The sequence below is a fragment of the Podarcis cretensis genome, assembly GCF_951804945.1.
Source record: "Podarcis cretensis genome assembly, chromosome: 7".
Classification (NCBI taxonomy): Eukaryota; Metazoa; Chordata; class Lepidosauria; order Squamata; family Lacertidae; genus Podarcis; species Podarcis cretensis.
In genome coordinates, this window is record NC_137176.1 from 36960083 (window position 1) to 36983761 (window position 23679).

The window sequence follows — 23679 nt, forward strand, 5'->3', positions numbered from 1 at the left end:
AAGGGCATGTGAACAGTGTAGATCTCAAAACTGGTGGGATGTGTTCCCAGCAGGCTAGTAAGGTCAAAATCTTGGCTGTTTATCTTCAGCTAGCTTCTAAGTCATCTTCAGGGATAACCCCATGTGCAATACATAATAACTGTATAAACAAGGTGTTACCAGAGCATGGATCCTTGTTGCCAGACTGTCCAGGAGAGGTTGTAGTTGGCATAAAGGTAAAGGGACCCCTGACTGTTAGGTCCAGTCGCGGACGACTCTGGGGTTGCGGCGCTCGTCTCGCTTTATTGGCCGAGGGAGCCGGTGTACAGCTTCCGGGTCATGTGGCCAGCATGACCAAGCTGCTTCTGGCGAACCAGAGCAGCGCACGGAAATGCCATTTACCTTCCCGCTGGAGCAGTACCTATTTATCTACTTGCACTTCATGCTTTCGAACTGCTAGGTTGGCAGGAGCAGGGACCAAACAACGGGAGCTCACCCTGTCCCGGGGATTTGAACTACCAACTGACCTTCTGATTGGCAAGCCCTAGGCTCTGTGGTTTAACTCACAGCGCCACCCGCGTCCCATGTAGTTGGCATACTAGTCTGGAAAACACTCTGTGCCACTGAGGACACCTGTACCTCTAGTGCCGAGGATGGATCAAGAATTAGTCCAAAGCTGTGAACTTGATTTTTCGGAACCTGATGCAAAACAAGCTGAATTTTCCTTCCCTGGGCTAGGGAGTAATTTCCCCACCCCCACTCCCATTGCACCATTTCTCAGCAAGGAATGTTTCTGGGATCCCTGCTGCTCTTTGCAGTTCGGCTGCCAGTAGAAACCATTGCAAAGCTTTTAACAGATTTTTTAAAATAGAAAGACTGATGCAACCCTCTGCCACCTCGTATTTATTATGGCACATCTCCCATCCCTCTGCCTTCTTAACAGAAATGTCCCTTGATCCAAGAAGCCTACCAGGGGGGGAAAATCTCTGGGGAGGGCATTTTTACAGGCCCACAAAGTATCTCAAAAAAACAACAACCCTGGTCTGAATACTTCAGCTCAGCACTAGAATCAGGGGTCTGTTGGTGATGTGTTGCTAGGAAATCCAAACAGGAGGAAGGGAAAACTGTCATGGGAGTAATATGGAGATACAAGCCATTGAGCTGTAGGGAGGATTCCCTTGAGCTTCTTGTAGACATTGTAAGTTGGGCAAAATACATGATGTGTGCATGGAGATTTTCATTTTTAGTTTGTAAAGGATCATAATCTGTTTTATGGTATGCATTCCCCCCCCCCCTTTGTTCTTTATAATAACACTTGCTGAGTGTCCCTGAGTGCTATGATGTTTTTGCAGTAAATGGGGCAAGAGAGAAACGGGCACCATTGCACAGGGCGATTTCACAGTCGTCCATTATTGATTATTTCCCTCTCCCATTTTCTTCCCATGCCCTTGCCCTCAAACCTGTCAGGTGTCTAAAACTTTCAAAGGCAGCAGCAACACTTCCTTCACTCAAAAATCAAACCTGTTACTTATTTCTGCGCAGCAATCTTCCTTTCTTTTTCTTGCTTTGTTCATTACATTTTTTTTTTAAACTTCGAGGGGACTGGCCAAATAATATAACTTGTTAGTTTTGCTTGGATATTCTTCAGCACATCATTATTTTGTACAGTATTTCTAATTAAACCATGACGTCAGCTGTAATTTTCTGAAATGCTTAACTGAGAAGAAGGTTGGAGGCTGAATGAGGCTGGAGGTTTGCTAATTTGGAATACAGCAAGAATGTCTCTCTTGCTTGACTTAAGGTTAGATTGAAAATACATTTCAAGGATATTTTTGTGTAGTTTGGGTTGCGCGAATTTGTTCAAGGCTTTGGAGAATTAAAATGAGGAAATATTAAATTAGGAAGTGTTACATTAACAATAGCTGGAATATATATATATTTGACTTTTGAATGAATTTGTTGCTTTTTCCCAAGATAGTGGCAGGTTCCTTCTAGTTGCCACTTATTGGTCAAAGCTTGACATACTTTCAATTGTGTTTTGATGGAATTTAGGACCACACACCATGCAAAGGGAAATGTTGCAATTTGGATTATAAATTGTGAATAGGTGCCATCTAGTGGTGTTTTGGGTACAGTGCAGTTCCAGCTGAATAAATTTGAGGCAGCTGCCCTCTGAATGAATGTCAGTGTCTTATTGTATTACATTCTTAACAAAGATTGCTTATATTCTGAATTTTTTCTCCTGCAGAGGCATGCACTGCAGACATTTAGCAATTATTTTTTTTAAAAAGAAAAAACTTATCATAAAAGGGATACTACTTTTAAAATAGAAATTAATTCTTAACTTCCTTGATATTTTTGAATGGTAATAAACTGTTTCAGTGCATACACACAATTAACAAAATGCACTGCCAGGCTTTTTACAAGGTCACGTGTGTCTCAATGATTTCTTTGTACTCTGCAGCAATATACTGAAACATAATGCCACAAAGAATCTTACATACATAGGAATCTTGGGTTTTTATTTATGACAGACTTTTAGCGACAAATACACTGCATTTTAAGATTTGCACACTATTAGTCCCACAAAGGAATCTGGGCACTGTGCAACTTTTTATTAGTTAATTGCAGCTGTTTATGAGCCATAGCAACAGCAGTAAAAATTCTGTGCACACACTGAAAATCACTTTCAGGAACAAGAAAATACTTGGTGTATGGCAGATCCTTCATCATGAAGTTTTACAAAAGTTTTATGTTCAGAAAGGAAGTCATTAGAAGTGTTGCTTGATAACAATTTGGAAGGGGAATTGCAGAAAACTTTTGGTGCCTTTGTAAAGTTGGCTTTACGCTTATACAAATAGAAAATTGCAAATGTTATTATAAATGGAAATTTTTACATCACAATCAGGACATGCAGGATGGACTTCACAAGCTACAAGATTCAAGCTCATATAAGTGGATACAGTCACGGTGGGTGGAAATTGAACAAACATAACACTAACACTACTGTGTAATGATATCAGGCAAGTGTAACTTGTACTTAAAGCAGTCCCCAAACACCACCTGAATCCCTCTCACTTATTGCTGACCTGGTTGAATGAATGGGTTTCTGGATAGATGATGGTGACTGCTTTATTCTTCTCTGGTCATTCTGCTTCTGTGTTAAGCTAAACCATGGTTTGACTTAGTGTGCCGTCCAAACCTAACTTCATGGTTTAACTTCCTCCAGACTAATCATGAGCTGTAACCAAGGCTTCTTCTGTGGCTCACAGCTCACGGTTTGTCCTTGTGTTTACCTATACAGTTGTACCTTGGAAGTCGAATGGCATCTGTTCCGGAAGTCCGTTCAACTTCCAAAACGTTCAAAAACCAAATCGCGGCTTCTGATTGGCTGCAGGAAGCTCCATTAGCAAATCAGGAGCTGTGGAAGCCCCGTCGGATGTTCGGGTTCCAAAAGAATGTTCGCAATCCCGGAACAATCACTTCCGGGTTTGCAGCATTCGGGAGCCAAAACATCCGAGTTCCAGGGCGTTCAGGATCCAAGGTACAACTGTATATTTTTTGGAATATCTGCAGCAGTCCTTGAAGTCGCTGACACCTAAACAAGCTGAGTGATTTATGGAGACCAGCTTACACAATGGGAAGTGTGTCAGTTGTGGGTTCTGCCAAGCTTGTCTGTCTCCAGACCTTTCCTCACCAGAATTGCAGCCTTGCTTCTAAAAATGTGGTCTAGACACTAAAACCTGGTAGTTTGAGCTAAAGAGAGGTGCAAGAAAGTCTGACAATCACTTAAATACAGTGGGATGGTATGCCGTTCCATTTCTCTTCACGTAGCCCTAAAACAGACTGCCGAGACTGGAAAGGCACTTAGGTAAACAGCTTCACCATCCTTTGAGGCCTACCGTATTTTTCGCTCTATAACACGCACCAGACCATAACACGCACGTAGTTTTTAGAGGAGGAAAACAAGAAAAAAAATATTGTAAATGAAACAGTGGATGTATGATTTTTGTGGTTCATGCTGTGGCCACAGACATGTGATCTGACGGTGAGTTTGGAGTAGCCCAATGCAAAAATCCTGAGGATCCATGTGGATCCATGCTTTGTAACCACGTTTTTGCACCACTGCGACCCCAGGCAACAGTGGGTGCGTGATTTTTTTGGTGCAAGATGTAGCCATGGACGTGCTATGTGATCTGATGGTGAATTTGGGATCTGTGCTTTGTAACCACGTTTTAAGTGGGGAGGGAAGGAAAAGCACTCAAGGGACAAGGAGCACGCATGGGGTGTGTGGAGAAGGATGCTGCTAATAATGCTATTTAGCGAGCTGAGTGGGGAGGAGAGAGGGACAGAGAGCCTGCTTGCTTTAAAGGAGCCAACCGGACAGGAGCCGCTTACACTCGTGTAAGCAGCTCCTCTCCCGCTTTGCTGTTTCGAAGCGAGCCACGGAGGAGGGAAGGAAGGGGAACCATGGATCCTCTGCTCACAACTGCAGCAGATCCCCCCCGCCACCCGTAGGCATTTGCTCCATAACACGCACAGACATTTCCCCTTACTTTCTAGGAGGAAAAAAGTGAGTGTTATGGTGCAAAAAATACGGTAAGTCTGTAGAGAAGTTGGGACCCACAAAGAGACACGGCCTAAAGTGAAGTGAATGGGTGGACGAGATGGTTATCAAAATATGGTGCCACAAAAGAAAAGGAAAACTTGTTGTTTTCCCTTGGGCTGGGGAAAAGCTTTCTGTTTGGCAATAGACAACCAACTGCAGACACAAACACATGCAGAATATTATAATTTCTCCAGTAAGAACCTCACAGTGGCAGGAGTTTGGTACCAAGTAGTGGGATGGTCATTGCTAGTTTGGCACTCCTACTGGTACACCTGTGTGGTCCTTGCCTGGCCACACCATCCCCCAGCCTGGTTTCGGAAAGTGGCAGCATTGCTAGAGTTGGGAAGGCAGGTTCAGCAACTCGTCTGATGTTCACCTGCTTAGCTGGCCCTCCGCTACAAGATTTTGCTCCGTAAAATAATTGTGCAGAAGGGGACCTGCCCTCACAATGAAAGGAGTGTACACAGTGGGTGGCAGTTTTACTCAGAGTACACCTATTGAAATGAATGAACGTGGCTAAGTTAAATCTATTCATTTTGTTGGGTCTGCTGTGAGTAAAACCTAGCTGAATATCTGGAAACCTTTTCAACTGTATGCCGTAAGCGATATTAGCTCACATTTGTTAAAGGTTTTTACGTTATTTTTGAAATTTCATTTAATGACTGATGGCTGAGTCATTATTTCAGAATGTGAGTGTTCTCATTCAGACTTGTAAACAAATCTGTCTTAATTTGAAACGAAACTATCCTCCTTCCCCATTTTGGGTATCGCTTCATCATTCCCTCTAGAGTAGACATTTCTGTAGAAATGTTAATTTTCTCCTACCTCAGCACTTTTGTCCAGCATAAATAGTCACCTACTTTAGATTGAAATCACTTGAGATTACTGGTGAACCTGTTTGGTAAATGTGGCTCTCATCAGCTTCCTGCTTATTTATTTCCCTAACTGTTCTTTTCTATTTTTATATTTGCTTACAGGTGCTCTGTTCGTATTTCTTCACTTGTGTACTTAAAAAAGAAAGAAAAGCAGCTCATGTGACTTGAAGGTGGAATGTATTTCCAGAGCAAAAAGTGACCTAACACCTGAATTTCACTGGGTTCTTTTGCTTTGGGAATCTGAAATCATCTCATGTTTTCAAAATACACATACATTCTATATTGCCATTATATTGCAGATGAGAACACTAACATAGTATGGGCATAGTAATAATAGGTTCTGTTTATCCCAGTGTGATCATTTGATATATAACACTTCTAAGCCATGCTGCCAGAGGAGCTAATAAAATAGCTACAGCTTCTTTGGACAGCACCTGACAGTACAAAATAGAGCCATTTTGCAGATGGAGTGAAGATTCTGAATTATGAAGCTTAACAGCATTTAGCTACCTTTCCTAGAATAAATTTAGCATGGCTAGAGTGGCTCAGAAGAGGTTATAGTGCTAGGAACACACAGCATAATTTATATACAAAGCAGTGTAAATTAAGTGCCCACATAGACCTGGATTGCTTACTCTCCAGAAAGATTGGATGATATACTTCTGACTAATATGATTACCCTAGGGACGCAGGTGGCGCTGTGGGTTAAAGCCTCAGCGCCTAGGGCTTGCCGAAAGGTTGGCGGTTCGAATCCCTGCGGCGGGGTGCGCTCCCGCTGCTCGGTCCCAGCGCCTGCCAACCTAGCAGTTCGAAAGCACCTCCGGGTGCAAGTAGATAAATAGGGACTGCTTACCAGCGGGAAGGTAAACGGCGTTTCCGTGTGTGGCTCTGGCTCGCCAGAGCAGCGATGTCACGCTGGCCACGTGACCCGGAAGTGTCTCCGGACAGCGCTGGCCCCTGGCCTCTTAAGTGAGATGGGCGCACAACCCCAGAGTCTGTCAAGACTGGCCCGTACGGGCAGGGGTACCTTTACCTTTACCTTTAATATGATTACCCAGTGGGACAGTATATGAGTTGCCACTGAAAACTTACACGAACCTAGACAAGTAGATGCTGAAACAAAACAGACTGAAGTGTTCTGAGTTCCTGCACTTTATTTATGTACTTATTTCAGTAACGTGGTGTAGTGGATAAGAGCGGTGGACTCGTAATCTGGTGAACCGGGTTCGCGTCTCCGCTCCTCCACATGCAGCTGCTGGGTGACCTTGGGCCAGTCACACTTCTTTGAAGTCTCTCAGCCCCATTCACCTCACAGAGTGTTTGTTGTGGGGGAGGAAGGGAAAGGAGATTGTTGGCCGCTTTGAGACTCCTTAAGGGGAGTGAAAGGCGGGATATCAAGTCCAAACTCTTCTTCTTCTTCTTGTTAATTTATTTAAATCAATGTTCACATTGCTTTCATAAAGATAATGTGGCAAGTTTATAAGGGGCAAAATATATGTAGTGGCATCTCATTGACTCAGTCCCATTCTTTTTCACTCTGATTCTATTCCAGTACCGCTTCAGAACGCAGGAAATACGCAACATTTTTCACATATCTTGTGTTTAGTGCTGAAGGCACCAGGACTTTTCTGATGGAGAGGGGTAGAGCACATGCATTGTATTTTTATTTTATTTTTTATATTTCAGATTCAATTGTTGGAGCCTTGAAGAAGGGCTGAGAAAGATAGAATTGCAGCAGAGCTGCAGCCAGTTAGTTTCTTGTGCTCTCTAATGTTTAAATGATTAGCTGTACAATCTAAGAGTTTTGCACCATTTGTGAAAGTGAAATGCTGTGAAAATAAAAGCATATGTTTGTCACAATGTTACGTTAGCAAGTGGGTTAGGAATAGGGGGGCGGGGGGGAAAGCTTTGATATTCTCTCTTTTTCTCCTCCCTCCAGAATGAAAACTTCCACTTTGAGCCAGGCTGTGGCAGTGTGCTTCAGCATTTTCTTTGTTCTTTCCAAAACGGCCTCTCTCTCCCCCCTCCCTCCTACTATTCCCAGCCAGAATCCTTGGGAAGAATCCTGCATGTAGCCCATCACTGAAATCTTTGAATGATACCCTTTCCCATCTACTAAAATGAATGTACTTTTGCATGCCCCTATGACTCACCAGTGTGCAGTAGAACCAATACTACTGCATGTGGATGAATTTATTTTAGGGGTGGTGGTTTTTTTTTTTTTTTTTTTAAAAAAGGAATTTGGAGATATCTGAAAAAGACCGGATGGCAAAAATTCAGATTGCTCGTTTTCATTCACTCAAACATTAGTGCCAGTATTATTTTTATTTTTTTAAAAAAAATTCCGATGGGTGATTTGTGAAATGAATGTTGCCTTCCACTTTTAGAACAAATCTGATGTGACATTTTGGTATTGATTAGTGTCTCCTTTTATCCCTCCCCCCCCCATCATTCCTTTCCTCTTTAGGCTTTATTCATTCTTCTGGTGGTCTTGAATTCTTTTGGCTTCTTTGTCTTTTTAAAATAAACTAAACACTTGTTTATGAATTGCGGGAAAATGCGCTTCCTTTTTCTAAGGAAAAAGTTGTTTGTTCACGTGCTGTTTTCCTCTGTGATTTCCAAAGTGTTAAGCAGAAAATGATTATTTCCCTTTTTGTGAGCTTTAAAATCCAGGCCCCAATTTGAAAGCGTTATAATGAGGTGGAAACTTTTAAAGGTCAGTGCACCCAGAAGTGGAACCCTCTCCTGCTTCAAGGAGGATTCTCTCATAGATTTGTTGTCCCATTGACTCTTAAAGAAGCTTATTGAAGTTGCCAGTAAATGGCTGATGTCTTTGGCAATCTCGATAAGGCTGTCACCAGGACTGTTTCGTAGTAGGTCTTGAAAGCTGTTTGCTGCTTAGTTGTCTTTTGTCTTTCTTTCTTTTTTTTATGCCACACATAGTTATTGTTATTTTTCCTCAGTTCTTGTGCAGAGGAGAAAATGGTGGATGCAGGGATGAAAGGAAAAAGGAAATGCAACTGTATACAGTATTTGTTCAACCTTTAGAATTAACTAGTGTGACAGGTCATCTGAGTAGATCCAGTGGTCCATTTTTACAAGAACTGAGATTGGTATGGTAACTGCACAAAGTTCACAAGAGTCCCCCTACGCATGATAGAAAGCTTTATCAACTTTTGGCAAAAAGTTGAAAATCAATAGGACCTCAAAATTTAATAACAACAACAACAACAACAACAACAACAATTTATTTATACTCCACCCATCTGGCTGGGTTTCCCCAGCCACTCTGAGTGGCCTCCAACAAAATACTAAAATACAATAGTCTATTAAACATTTAAAGCTTCCCTAAACAGGGCTGCCTTCAGATGTATTCTAAAAGTCTGTTAGTTGTTTTTCTCTTTGACATCTGGTGGGAGGGTGTTCCACAGGGCGGGTGCCACAACCGAGAAGGCCCTCTGCCTGGTTCCCTGTAACTTAGCTTCTTGCAGCGAGGGAACTTACAACAAGAAAAAGCTGGTGAGATATGTTGCCTTCACGCCCTGCACCCCTTCAGAAACTAAGCCTAGATACATATAGCTGCAGTTGTGCACATTCTTCCCATGCTACCCTTGCCTCTTATCTTTTTCAAGACACAGTGTTCAGGAAACAATTTTCCGTTTGAAGTTCAAAACACAAGCTTGTCTCCTTCACCACTTTGTGGGGGTTGAGAGGAGAGGAGGGGAGAAAGAATAGAGGCAAAATGCAGTGCAGTTATCTAAAGCAAGGCTTATCAGCGTCGTGCTGTTACACATTACGTTTTATTATTTTATTATTCCATTTTACTATTTTTAAAAAGTAAACATTAAGTACAATTAACAGTTACCTATGTAGATGTAACATTTACAAAAGCCATTAAAATGTGTTGTCTTCAGCAAAGCTGTGGGATGTACTTATTGTCTGTCTCCAGACAAGAAGACTGACTTCTTCCTCTCTCATGTAAACTTTCCTTTTTCATGGTTGGTCCAATAGAGACTCCTTGTTTCACTCCTCTCAATTTGACTTCGCAGTTTTAATTGCTGCCTAAGGTACCCCTTAAGGTAAAGGTACCCCTTAAGGTAAAGGTACCCCTGCCCGTACGGGCCAGTCTTGACAGACTCTGGGGTTGTGCGCCCATCTCACTCAAGAGGCCAGGGGCCAGCGCTGTCCGGAGACACTTCCGGGTCACGTGGCCAGCGTGACATTGCTGCTCTGGCCAGAGCCAGAGCCAGAGCCAGAGCCAGAGCCGCACACGGAAACGCCGTTTACCTTCCCGCTGGTAAGCGGTCCCTATTTATCTACTTGCACCCGGAGGTGCTTTTGAACTGCTAGGTTGGCAGGCGCTGGGACCGAGCAGCGGGAGCGCACCCCGCCGCAGGGATTCGAACCGCCGACCTTTCGATCGGCAAGTCCTAGGCGCTGAGGCTTTACTTCCCGATAAAACATGGTTGTTGTTTTTCTGTTGAAGCTTATCTTCCCTCTGTGGTTATTTTCATGGACTGAAAATGGAGATGGCAAAGTGATCTACTCTTTTCTAACTTCATTTTTGGTCCATACTAACTGGAAAGAAAAATAAATACAGGCTGGGGGAAAAGCCCAAAAGTAATTTAGATTCATATGAACATTTGGTGGCTGATTTCAAAACAGCATTTGTTAAACTGTGCACCATTTTATTTGCAGGGATCTAAACTCTTTCTTTTGCTTGTGCTTTTTAAAGGGAAGACCAAATATTTTACTTAAGAACCATTTATACAGTTCTCTGTGTTAGTAGATTTTGCACAATAAGGATCCACTTCACAGATGACACTTTTTCCATGTGGAAAGAAATGCATGGTTGTGTACAGCATCATGTGACTAAAGCAAGTGTGTCTATTTTTTTAGCTCAGGAAATAGTCAAATATAAAGTTGCTTTAATTTTGCTCATTTTCACTAGCATTTTCAGTACTGTAAATAATAGCTTTCTACACACACACACACACACACTTTGGAGAGCTTCCTTTGCTTCCTTCTGTTTCATTATTCATCCCCCCCCCAGTACCCCTTTCTTTCTTCAACTTCTAACAGTTCCAGTGTTACGACTGCAAGATTAATGCCTACCTTTATGATTTCATGGTTCACAAATTTATACTTTTAGCCGTAATGTAAAATTCCTTGCAGGAAGGATTTCCAGAGTTTTATGTTAAAGAAGAAGAAAAGTCTCATTTTCCTGAAAATGTTATTCTTGAAAATGAAATAATTTTATTGATAAAGCCCAGTGGTCTCAGAATGCAACCCTAGCATAGTCAGCATTTGGGAACAAAGGAGCAGACACTTGCCTGCAGCCCGGAACAGAACAGATTATTGAATTGGTCTGCTGGTTGTCCATTCATGTTTTCCATTGCCCAAATTGTAAGAGTTTAGTGCTTTTTATTTTCCACAAGCACCAGGTGTCCACTTAGACAATGCTAGAGAGATTAAGATTCAGATATGTTATGAGTTGTAAATTCCTTTTGGCTTTGTGTGTGTCACCTGTTTTTCCTCATTTGTTGCAGTATTGAAGCAAGCATTGGTTACCCTAGAACTGGAGTAAAATAATACCTAAAGTATCTTTTTTTTTAAAAAAAGAAAGAAAGAAAGAAACAAAAATAATTTAGGCAGAAAATGTACTTGGATCTAATTTCCACAAGGGTTATATAAAGTATGGATAGTGAATTACAAAATAGCACAGGTGGTTTTGTAGAATGGAAGCATGTATGAATATTATTACTAATATTAATATCGATAATAATTCTAACTCAACCTTTAGCTCTTTACATATCTGAGTGGTATGCAGGCATGTGAAATAAAACTAGCAGTGCCAAAACAGTACAATAAAACAAACATCCTATAAACAAAGGCAGCTAAAGCAGTAGAACATATGCCGTCTTTATAGAAGATGAATGGAGACCTTTTATATCTGTGGGCCCACCCCTGCTATACAGTGGATACCTATATTTATGATTCACTGGAGGGAAAGGTTCAAGATTAGTTCGTTCTTAACTACATTTCTTCTTTCAATTGCTGTTAACTATTAGGCTGCAATTTTGTACTCACTTACTTGGGAGTAAGTCTCATAGATCTCAGTTGGGCTTGCGTTTTTATCAAGATGAACATATGTAATCCTGCTCCTGAACATCAAAAGATGGATATTAAGATCATAATCAAGATCAGAAGGTATTGGGCTTTTCGGATGCAGCGTTGTTTCTCATAATGAAGTCCAGTTTTTAAAAAATTAAATGATACTAATTCCTCTGATCAGTCAAAGTGGTCTAGATGAGTGGAACAAACTAGAGTCTTTTAAACGTATACTTGGAGAAATACACTGACAGGAAACAAACAAACACAACCAGAATTGAAAGGCAACTAGGGTAATCTGATATCTTTACAATATTTTGCTTATGTTTTTTATATTTTAAAATACAAGATTCATGTAAGTATTAACAAGGTTTTCTGGATGCATTAAAGCCCTTCATGTTTAATATCATGCTGCCAATAAAAGCCATCTGTATTAGTTTCCCATCTTCTGAGATAACACAGCAAAATATAAAATCTTGCAGGCAGCACCACCAATCAAAACAGAGCCAGAGGTCTAGCAATAAAATGTAATAATAACCAAAAGCCATGTAATACAAAGCAGAAATGCTTGTTCAACAGCTAGGAAATCTTCTGAGGTTCTTTGTGGCATTACACTTAAGTAGGTCAGACTTTCTTTTCATTCACTTTTACTGAGCAGTAAAATGAGCCTATGCCCAACTTGTTTGACTTAACTAGGCTTCCATCAGTGTGTCACTCTAAAAGTCATCAGAGCCCGCTTTGGATGTTCATTTACTTAATATTTATTTATTTAAGAAATCTACATCCCACCCTTTGTCAAAAGCCAACAGGGCGATTTACAACGTAGTGACATAATAAGCAACCTAGTGTATAACATGATATCCACAAAATGCAAAATGTTAGAAGTTGTTGTTGTGAATTGTGTGTGTGATAGTGTGTGTGTGCATGTGTAATACACAGTAAAAGATAATAGCACATTATATGTTCTACATTATAAGCAACAGTGTCAAATTATTCACAGCGCCAACCAAGCAATAAACACCACAACCCTGCGAAACACAACGTCTAACAACATCTTATTATTTATATGCATTTACTGTGTCGGTAGCCCCTTCCTTTTTTGTGTGCAAGCTGTTTCTAAAAATGCGAACATAGTAAAAAATGCAGCCAAATATGCTGCAAAATCATGTGCAATATCAATTTAAGGAAGAAGCTGGGGTGGTGTGAGATAGATTAAATATCACGTGCAACAGGAACCCCAGTCACAATTTAGGCATCCCATTTAGCCAGGTGAACCACCGTCCTGCAAGACCGTAACCACCACCTTAGCTGATTGTATGTTTCAAGCTTACCCTTGCTGACAGGTAACTGTGTTCACATGGTAAGGAAGCTTGAACCACAACTGCTGGTTTAAGATAGCTAATAGTTACAATTATCCTGTGATGAGCAAGGTTGCCGTAAATCTTCCCTAAATGCTTAGTGCAGCAGAATGACCTGCTTCTCTCATTTAGTAATTTTCAGGTTGCACCAGATTGTGGCTTACCACAAACACACATAAAAAGTGCTAAGGGATACAGAAGGTATGTTTGTGGAATCTCTCAAAGTGTTGCTCCTAAACTTTTCTATGGCTCCAGCATCTCTGCAACATCTCATAAAGTATTGTGCACTAGCATTGCAATGGAACAGTGGTTGGCATACCTTGTCCTACAGATGTAGCTTGATGAGTTATTCCTCTGTCGAGTTTATCGGCCCATGGCTGAAAACTATGGCCAGAAAAGCCACCTCAATTGGACTGCCACCATCCCTCTTGTATCATCTGGGCTATGATACTGCCCTTGAATCCCTGAGGCAAAGGCTTTGGGACATTTCACACAGTGACCTGTGATCTTGATCTCATGTAATCTGTGGCTGAGAGGCATCCCTTCTCAGAATAGGCTTTGTTTATGTTCTCAGGACGTCAATTGCATGACGCGTAGCTTACTGCATTGTGGGCAGTACGAGCAATCAAGGGACCAACTGATCAAACCCCTGCTGGCAAATCTGCCAGGAAAATCTGAAGCCTCCCATATTAAACATCTTTTGGATGACAGGTCTAATGATATTACACTGGCTGTGGCAAAGTTTCTTTCAGAAGTCAAAAGAAACAAAGATCATCAAGCTTGAGAAAAAACAAAATGACCGCCTCAGTTCCTCTCTCTTTTGTGGTTGGCTGTCTTAACTGTATTTTGTTCTGAAATTGTTCTATGGGTCTTTGGACAGCAATAAAGATTTATATATTATTCCTTTGTCTGGGCATAATGAGTAGTATTGGGTTTCCCCACTGAGTAAGTTTTCCCATTGGCATGAATGACCTAAAAGTCATAGGATTGACATTATGTATATAGTGTCCGAATACTGAAATCATCAGCCTTAGTAGGTAAGTTGGGGTGTGGGGATGTATCCTACTAAATGTATCCTACTAAAAGTGGCTGGGAAAATTCCACACCCACTCCAGAATTGTATCCCTCACAAGGCAGAATTTCTTAGCCTCATATAGTTAAACCCTGGTTCCTAAAATAATCTAAACTTCCACATGCTCCAAGCCAGTACATTTCCCCCTGTGCCATGTCATTATCAACTCTTTTCTGCTCGTAGGTCTCTTGATTGGTCAATAAAGAGAACTCTGAGTAATACTACCAGGGGCACACTTAAAATAGTTCATTAAAAAATTATTCTCTGCAGCACCTCCAGCAACTACTTGATATCAAGGATGAGTTGTGGGAGTTAGGGAAAAATAGGGGGCTTTGGCTTGGGAAGTATCAAGGCATTTCTCATATAAGATCTTTCCGGAATAAATTGCCTCAGTAAAAGCTGATAATTTACCATATAAAAAAATGTGGCATTCTTTTCAGCTGCTGGTTTCCTCCAAATGTCTAGATCAGGGTTGGCCAACATGGTGCCCTGCAAACATTTTGAACTACAACTCCCATCATTCCTGGCTGTTGGCCATGCTGATGAGAGTTGTAGTCCACAACATCTGTAGGGCACCATGTTAGTCCAGATATTGACATTAAAATCATAAATCAAGAGCCAATTCAGAATGTGGAAATAGTGTGGAAAAGACTACTTGGAACAGCTGGATTCCTGAGGCCTAGTTTACACAAACAAGCAAATGAGATGGTGGAGTTGTGAGGAGTTGTGATTGTATCTTATTAGACTGCATTTAGTCACCCATGTTTCTGAACTCTCATATGGGGACAGGGAAACTCATTGAAAGTAGAAAACTAGCACAAAAGTGGGGCGTATGCTGGTTAGTTGTATGCCAGTTTATTTTTATTATTTTTTACTGGCAGAGTTTTCTTAAATTAGGGAGCATGCAAGAAGTACACACACATCCAGGCCAATAGTATGAAGCTGTAGAGTTGTTTTGAAAATTAATAGGAAAAGCATACAGTACTAGGCAGAAATTAGTGAGTTTTTAAAGTCTGTATTTTTGTGATCTGCATGGGAGGCTATGATTCTGTGCACAGTTAAAGCTGCTTAAATTGTAGTGGAATCATATGGCTCTAAGGCTGCTAAGTGTGTACAGGATTTACCATTCTTGGCTGTCACTCTAATGGCAGGTGATTTCCCAACCCTGTAAAGCACCAAAGTCTAGAGGAAGCCTTTATTACTGAAACTAATGACTCCTAGTGGAAAGGGTCAGTCTCCTCTACTGTATTGCAGTTGACCGGGAGTGTTAGTTATTTACTTCTGTTGATTATTTAGCTTTTTCAAGCAAACTAACTGCATCATAGTAGGAAAGACTTAGAATTCTTCAAAACATTTAACTGCGACAGATGTGCTTTAAAAATAACACAGATGTGCAGTGTCAAATTTCACAATCCCTGGCAGCTCTTTTGATTCCAAGTGTCGATTTAACTAGCGGTGCTGGGCATGTGCTTTCAGGAAGTCTTAACTTCTTGTAAAACAGGAAAAAACACTTTAAATACAAAGGACCTTGTCCCATTGAGAATTTGAAAAGAAAATGATCTTTACCGAGTGAGTATTCAACCCTGCTAGACAGCAAATCCATGGGTTATTTTTAAGCTAATTACTCAGAATTAAACAAAGGCTTAAGGCTTTTTGCCCGAACTGGAGTTGAGGCCAAATTAAATCGAAGTTGAGACACAGATTTTTTTTTTTTTTTTTAAAAAAACCCCACACTCAGCCTAAAACAGATCACATTTGGCAGGGTTGGAACACTGCCTGTGGTACCAAAGTTATACTAAACAACAGTGATGTGTTTGACTTTCCAAAACACTTGCCTTTAGAGTTGATGCAGAGAGGAGATGCAGATACAGAAAGGACCACTTACGATCTGATTCTTGCAATCTCAGTAGTCCTAAACACTTGGAATATATGTGGAACATGAATATTACCAGCCATAGGGCCAGGCCCATCCATGAGGCAAGGTGAGGCGACTAACCGCCTCAGGCAGCAGGAGCCACAGGGTCAGCAGATCTGGCCTTCAAGGAGTATATTGCCCACTACTAGAAATGGAGCAGCAGAACAGAAGTAATAAAATAATGATAATAATAATTATTATTATTTGTATCCCGCCCTCCCTGGCCGAAGCCAGGCTCAGAGTGGCTAACATCATAAAAACAACACAATATACATAAAAACATACATCAATTAATTAAAATATATTTTATTACACATCAATTAATTAAAATATATTTTAAAATTAATTCAGACAAGTTAAAATCTGGGCAGGTGGCAATTATCAGGTTGGAATTGAGAGTGGTTAATACTTGCCAGGACCAACTGTTTCCACTGATCATACAAGGACCTGTGAGCTGGTTGGGGGCCTCCTTCGGGCTTGTTTTATACAAAGGAAAGTAAGTACAGCCTTAGGACTGGCTCATGTGGTTTTGGGTTGTTTTTCTCTCTGAGTGAACTGTCCTCTCTTTTAGGAAAATACCATTTGAACCAGGAATACTTTGGTACACTTAGAAAGAATGTCCACAATTACAGAATTGCCTAGACATGTCACCGTGGTTGCAGAAATCACTGGCAAAATATGTGTATCATTTGCCCACACAGTATGTTCCCTGTGTTATCTGATGCAAGTGTGTATCTGTGAAAAATTGCCCTGAGGAAAAATGAGCCCACAGGACTCTGTGAACTGCTCTTTGGTCTTCAATTTTAGCTTGCAACAATTTTCAAATTGTTTTTCATTTCTGGCCATCGTCTTAGATCCTTCTTCATGTACCCCTTCCATGGGAGATTCAGAGGGTGGCAACATAAGAATGTGAAAGAGCCTTTTCAGTGATGTGTTCCCCACCTCAGTTTGTGGAATACTCTCTCCAGGAAAACCCATCTGGCACCATCATTATAAATATTTAGGTCCCAGGCCAACACTTTTTTGTTTATTCAGGCCTTCAGTAGCTAAGCCTCTTCTTTGGTGCTCATCTTTTAGTGGGGTGGTGAAGGACTTAGCATTTTGATTGTGTAATGGGATGACCATTTTAGGAATTGCATATTGCTTTAAAGTATCTGGTTTTCACTTGATTTTATCGGTTTGCATTTTATCCAAGTAAGTCACTTGGAGGCTTCTCTATAAAGTGACTAACAGATGTATTAGTAGTAAGAATAGTAGTGATGATATGATGATGATGATGATGATGATGATAGCTTCACTGTGGGCTTGTGTCAATGGGGTATTTGTACTTTTGCAATAAGCAGTGCACACAGAAATCCACTACTTGTATGTTTCCCAGTTCCTTTCTGTGGTGGTTCCTTGAGCTGAAAGCAATAGGTTGGAAAGTCTTCTGGAGCGCGGGGGCTCACTGTGTGCATCAGAATCACCCACCAGTGGGGCTGCAGTGGTATGCTGTGAATTTGTCCAACCCAAAGAAGCTTTTCCCCATTCTCTGATATTTATCTAGAAAACCTGCATCTTGCATGTGTTTTGTCTTCATAGTAATTCTGTTTTTATGTGTGCCTTCCAGGTAAAAAGCCGTACCTCTGCAGTTTTTCTGAAGAAGCACCTCTGGCAACCCTACAGTTCAACCATGGGAGAAACATCACAAGAGAAAACAATGCCAGTGAATCTAAAACAGAGCTGTCTTTGGTGGCATCTATACCACAAAACAAGACCAGAGAACCCTTTTCAAAATATGTGGATTGCAAAATTTCCCTGGATTTAAAGAAATCGGCATTTCAGCAAAGCCACAATTTCCCTTGCTCCAGTAGGACTGTTGACTTTGCTTCTAGACTCTGTCCAACGTATTCTGATGTGAGACTAGATTTGCAAACCCCGTTGGGCAAGGGCTCTAAGGAGAATCCTCCTGATATGTGTGAAGACTCTGTGTTAATTGACAGTGCAGATTTCCCAGAGAAGATTCCATTAGATCTAAGTGAGAAGTCAAGCAGGGCTGATTCATGCAATACGAGTTTTACCTCAACCTTACAGGCTGCTTTGATTGTCCACCCGTGCCCTTACTGCAGTCATAAGACCTATTACCCAGAAGTCCTGTGGATGCACAAAAGAATTTGTCACAAGGTCAGCTGTAACTCTGTGGCTCCCCCTTGGGTTCTTCAAAATGGATTCAAGAGTATAAAACACAATGCCGTTTTCATGGCACGAAGTGGCCGCACCGGACCCCCTCCTGCTCTTGGTGGTAAAGAATGCCAGCCTTTGCCTGTCAGCAGATTCACACGCCTTCAGGTGCCAAGTGGGTTGCTGGGATCTAAAAATAATTCTTCTGGTTCTGCTATGACTGCTAAGCCTGGGACTATGCAGAAGGATGTGCCACTGCCCACTGGTAGCTATGGTTCACGGTCATCAGGCACTGATGGGTACAGGCAGCCTAAACTGAACCACACCCACGAGCAAAACAGCACAGTATCCCAACAGCCCCAACTGAAAGCAAAATATGAAGCAAACTCCAAGTTGCTGCAGGCAGGGAGCTATGGCGTAAGTTTGGCGCCTTCCCCGGTGATTGTCTCTAAACCCAACTCACAGCCCTCCAACATCAAACTCGCTGAAAAATATACTGTTCCCCAAGTCAGTGCTGGGTTTGTCCCTTTAAGCAAGCATTGCGCTTCAGAACCAGGGAAGGCCAAATTTTACTCTCCACCTCAGTACCTCCCCCCGTGTAAAGCTGAGCCATACCTTGTGCAAGAAGACCCACCTGTGCCTCAGCAAGATCCGAACACCAAGAAAGAGAACGAGGGGAGAGCCCTGGTCAATTGTACAGCAGGATCCAGAGCAAGTCCTCTGATGCTGCCCCAGCCTAACACAGCAGGGCCTAACCCTGTACATTCCACCAAACAGGAGCCACCGTCGGAAGGACACGAGAAGTGCTTGGACATTTTGAACATCTTTAAGACCTCCATTCCCAAGGATCTCGCCACTCTCTACCAAACATGGGGTGCCAATAGCCCTGTAGTGGACCATGCTGGTAAGAGTTCTAATAACTGCTTTTCCGTGGTATTTTGCTAAGTTAACGACTATCACTGACATTTTGGATTTGTGAAAATGGTGTGTATTAATTGCCATGTTTAAACAGATTACCTCCCCTCTTTTAACTATCCCAACCTTACTCCAGTTAGTTCCCTGGGAGTAAGTCCTGTTGAATTCTATTGGTGCAAATTCCATGGCATTTTTGTTTTGTGTGCAATAAACATACCTTTTAGAGAACGTGATGCTTGGAGAATTTGGAAATTGGGGCTTGGAAGAGACCCTCACTGGTATAGCCGGCCATGCCATCATTCACTGCCCTTTGCACCAGAATCCTGGCGTGGATCTACACTCATGTTTTTAACGTTAGGAAAAGGTTAAGGAAGGGTTGTGGTAACACAGAGGGAAAAATGATGCGTTGCTTTTAACATTCTTGTTGTTAAAATGCGACACCAGAGGGTGCTGCAGAGCAATTAGCAGTGTTTTGACAAAAATAAACCAACAACAAGGTAAGAAAGAGGATTTAAATTACAAGTATGCTCTGTGACCTTTTAGAACAATATATCTTACAGTTCAAATAACGTTAAACAGGTCAGTGTAGATCCAGCCCTGGATGCTTTTCCGCAGCCTTTGAATGTGAACCAAGTTCACATTCCTGGCCCTAGTGATGAGGGGGTGTTGGGAGGGTGGGAGCCCCTTGTCAGCACTGTGCCAATGCTCCCCTTTCTCTGGTGCTGATCCTGGTGAAAGTTCCATCTACACACATGTTTCTCAGCAGAAGGTAGATATACAAATGTTCTTAGTCTTCAGTGCAAAGAACTAAGATTTTTTATATTTCTTTTCTTTGTGGAAGAGTCTTTGAGGGAACAGGCTTTATTGAATGCACTGGTAAGGCTGTGCATTGCGATTCAGGGTTTGATTTAAAAATGGGGGGAGGCAGAGTAAGGGAAAGTCATAGGGAGCACAGCTGGTGCTTAAGGTGTGTGTGTGGGGGGGGTGTGTGTCAGTAGGGCAAGAATGCAGATTTACCAGCAGAGGCAGAGTTTGTGTATTATTTGTTTGTTTGTTCATCAGTATGGTGGTTCACAACATAAAAACAGGAAATAAAAATAGGAAATTTGTCTTATGTCCTTGTACTTCCAAAATCTATCACTGATCACTACTAGCAACCGTGTGCCATTATTGGTGCTTTATTTTGAATATATTGCATGCCTCCAAATCTTTCCACTGTATGAAAACAACAAAGAGAAATCAATGGTGGTTTACCTATGGCAGCATCCTCCATCATTGGGTCAGCCATACATTATACACTTAAAAAGTGGTGTGGCAAAGGAAGCCCTGGAGCAGAGGCAGAGGTACATGTGCTCAGTTAGGAAGCTAAGGGTCCGAGCTAGGCTTGCTGAGGTGCTGTCCCTCATGATAATACTAAGCATACCTTTTCTCCAAGTTGAAGCTTAACTGACACATTTTATTTATTTGTTTTATTTAAAATATATTTTATCCTGCCCATTTTATTTGGAATGTCAGAGTTGCGTACAATGAGTTATTTCACAACATAAAGACAATAATAAAACAACAGATGCAGATGATCATGCATGAGAGAAGAGAGTAAATGGGTAAGGGAATAGCAGGTACCTCATCTTCAAGGATTTGACTTTCCTATGCGATTCTGTGTGTATAAACTGATATAATCTGCTTCCTTTTGTTCATTGCCCTTGTGTAAACATCCATTGAGAAATCCTAATAATAATAATAATAATAATAATATTTTTTATTTATACCCCGCCCTCCCCAGCCAAGGCCGGGCTCAGAGCAGCTTACAAACAATAATAAAAACAAGAAAAATGATTACAACTTAAAAACAAAAATAAAATACAACATTAAAATAATGGAACATTAAAATAAGGCTTTTCATTGCTAATTCTCTTAGCAAGCTAAATATAGCTGTTATTCCTTACCGGCTAAATAAGAAAGTTTTAACTAACAAGATGTTTAAATCTAACAAGATGTCCTTAGAAAAGTTTCTTCTGTTCTCTCTCTCTCTCTCCCCCTCTCTCTCACACACACAACTCAACACCCCTCATTTATACCTGTCTATTGAGTTTCCGTGTGCGGCTCTGGCTTGCCAGAGCAGCGATGTCACGCTGGCCACATGACCCGGAAGTGTCTCCGGACAGCGCTGGCCCCTGGCCTCTTAAGTGAGATGGGCGCACAACCCCAGAGTCTGTCAAGACTGGCCCGTACGGGCAGGGGTACCTTTACCTTTACCTATTGAGTAGAAAGGCTTTTAGAAGTGTATTTCAAAAAATGGAGACCAAAGAGGTGAAAGAATGACCTTGGGCAGTCGTGGATACAAATATAGTCCTGAGTAAGGCACGAGCTTTTCCTTTTTGACAATTGTGAAAGAATGCAATAATACAGCAGAGTCATTAGCAATTGTTTGGAAAGGGCTGGAGAGCAGTATCTGGTGGCTGCCATAAGGAATTATGGCTAAAACACGCAGCTTGTTTTTTCCTTTTTTAAAAACTTATTTAAAGATGGGCCACCTCATAATTCTGGAACCACTGCTACACAGTTTCCCCCGTGTTGCAGAATAACACCAGAATCTTCAGGCATGGGGATCAGCCTACATTTTGACTTTCCTCCATGGCAACATTGCCCCATTTCTGAAATGGTCAGTTACAGCATGGGGAAGAGGTACAGTTTGGGTTCTGCTCACGTGACTCCTGGGTGCTGATTATACTGCCATACTGGGGCTACTCCCACCCCATGTAATGTTTCCCAAATTCTACCCACCACCAGTTCCATATTCTAGCTTCCCACAAGTAGAAAAGGCCATGCAGGCTCCAACCACACATGGTTACCAGATGGTTGATGATGATGTCATTAGACTTGCTGGTGCACCCATGGATCTGGGCACAGAAATTTGACTTAGCCACAGGACACCCTTTAATTTCCTGGAGTTGGGATATGTGCGCCATGTTGAGCTGTTAATCACAGGCTCCAGCCTTGGCCATTAGACTGGCCATTCTGCCTACTGCTGGCACTTCGCATGCTCCCCTAATCTAGATTGAAAACACTAGATACCCCTGGACTATCATAAAAAATTAAATTCTTAACAAGAAAGGAAAGTGGGCAGGAAAGCTTTTAGGTAGCCTTTTAACACGTTTCAGAACACCAGTATTGGCATTCAGTTTGTGAGAAAATGTAAAAATTGTTGAAACGAATTAGGAGGGCTGCTTTACCTTTACCTTGTTTTTAAAAGTAGGGTGGAATTGCAAGATGTTTATTTATTAGGATATTTCCTACAGCACAGTTGGCACTCTATTGCCAGACTTTCATGCATACTTATTGGGCATTGCATACTCCATTCACACACATTTTTGTCAACAACAACAACAAGAACAACAAGAACAACAATAATATAAATCCTAGGAATTCAAATGGTTGCTTTTGTGTTTTAGTTTACCTTTCGTTCTCTTTTCTGATCTCTGTATTGAAGCAAGTGCTGGTGCAGATATTTAGACACACTAAATTTGCTTGGACAAGAGTAGTTTCATTCAGGTTTCATTCAGAAGAATAGTTCAGTGATTATAGTTCTACCCAACCCACAGATTATAATTAGTAGAAATTTGGAATTATTTTAGCATGTGATCGCCAGCGTGGGTCACAATATTACATTGCAAGCAAAGAATGCTTTTTTGTAGTTCACATACAATCTCTCTCTCTCTCTCTCTCTCTCTCTCTCTCTCTCTCTCTCTCTCCCTCTCCCTCTCCCTCTCTCTCTCTCTCTCCCTCTCTGTATTTCTCTGTATTTCTCTCTCACACGCAGGAGCATTATTCATCTTCTAATTTTGAATATTCGGTTTATTTCTCTTTTGCAGTAGAGCTTTATTGGCCCCAGTAGATCATTCCCTTATGAATGCTTTAGTATGCAGTGGAATTGGGGCAGGTTTGGAGCTTTGGCTTTTACATTTTAAATTGGCCTTCTATTCTCAGGAGAGAAGTGCACAGTTTTGTTTCCTTCTAGTAACACAGTGATTTCCCAGTCCCGCAGAGAAATAGTTACAAGTACTGCCAGAATATCAGTGCAAGCTATTAGCATTTGTATTATGTCAGGCATTCAGCAGTTTGATGCTTGCTTAAGAATTTCTAAAAACTAGAACAACAAAAACCAGGGGCCTCAAATCTGTGGAGGTTATTTTTCTATTTTACTGTTAGTGTTATTTACTGCTATCATAGTATTAAATGTGACACTGGCAGCATGGTAATTTCCCCATGTGGTTTCACAGAAATTCCTACGTATGATGAGAAATTGAAATTTATGTAAATAAAAGTGACTAATATTTATATACATATATACACTCCTAATATTATATAATTTATCTTGAGAGATAATTCCACAAAGGTGTCATTGTGATCTGCATAAACCCTTGCGCATAAAAACCTTGAGAATGTTTTTTCTCATCAACGATTGACAAAACACACTCTCAAGGTATATAACCAGATTTTTGCAAAGGGATTGTTAACATTAGTTATAAATTAATAGTGTTTCTCCTCTGTGTGATTTAAGACCAGTTGATTGGCTGCTTTCTGCCCTCCAGCACTGCTTTGTGGTAAGATAATAGTATATATTTATGTAGCACATTGTGCATGTATTCATATGTTAACTGCTTTTTCTGTACAGCCCAGTAGCT

The 23679-nt window shown here is 41.2% G+C and overlaps 1 protein-coding gene across 3 annotated transcripts in view; it reads left to right on the forward strand.

Annotated features, from left to right (window-relative positions):
- The window catches only part of ZNF516 (zinc finger protein 516), a 113308-nt gene that overhangs the window by 72869 nt on the left and 16760 nt on the right, over positions 1-23679 (forward strand). For all 3 annotated transcript variants that reach the window (XM_079983739.1, XM_079983738.1, XM_079983740.1), the window contains exon 3: positions 17529-18983. In XM_079983739.1, coding sequence (XP_079839865.1) covers positions 17529-18983 — 1455 coding nt within the window. The remainder of the gene's footprint in view (positions 1-17528; positions 18984-23679) is intronic.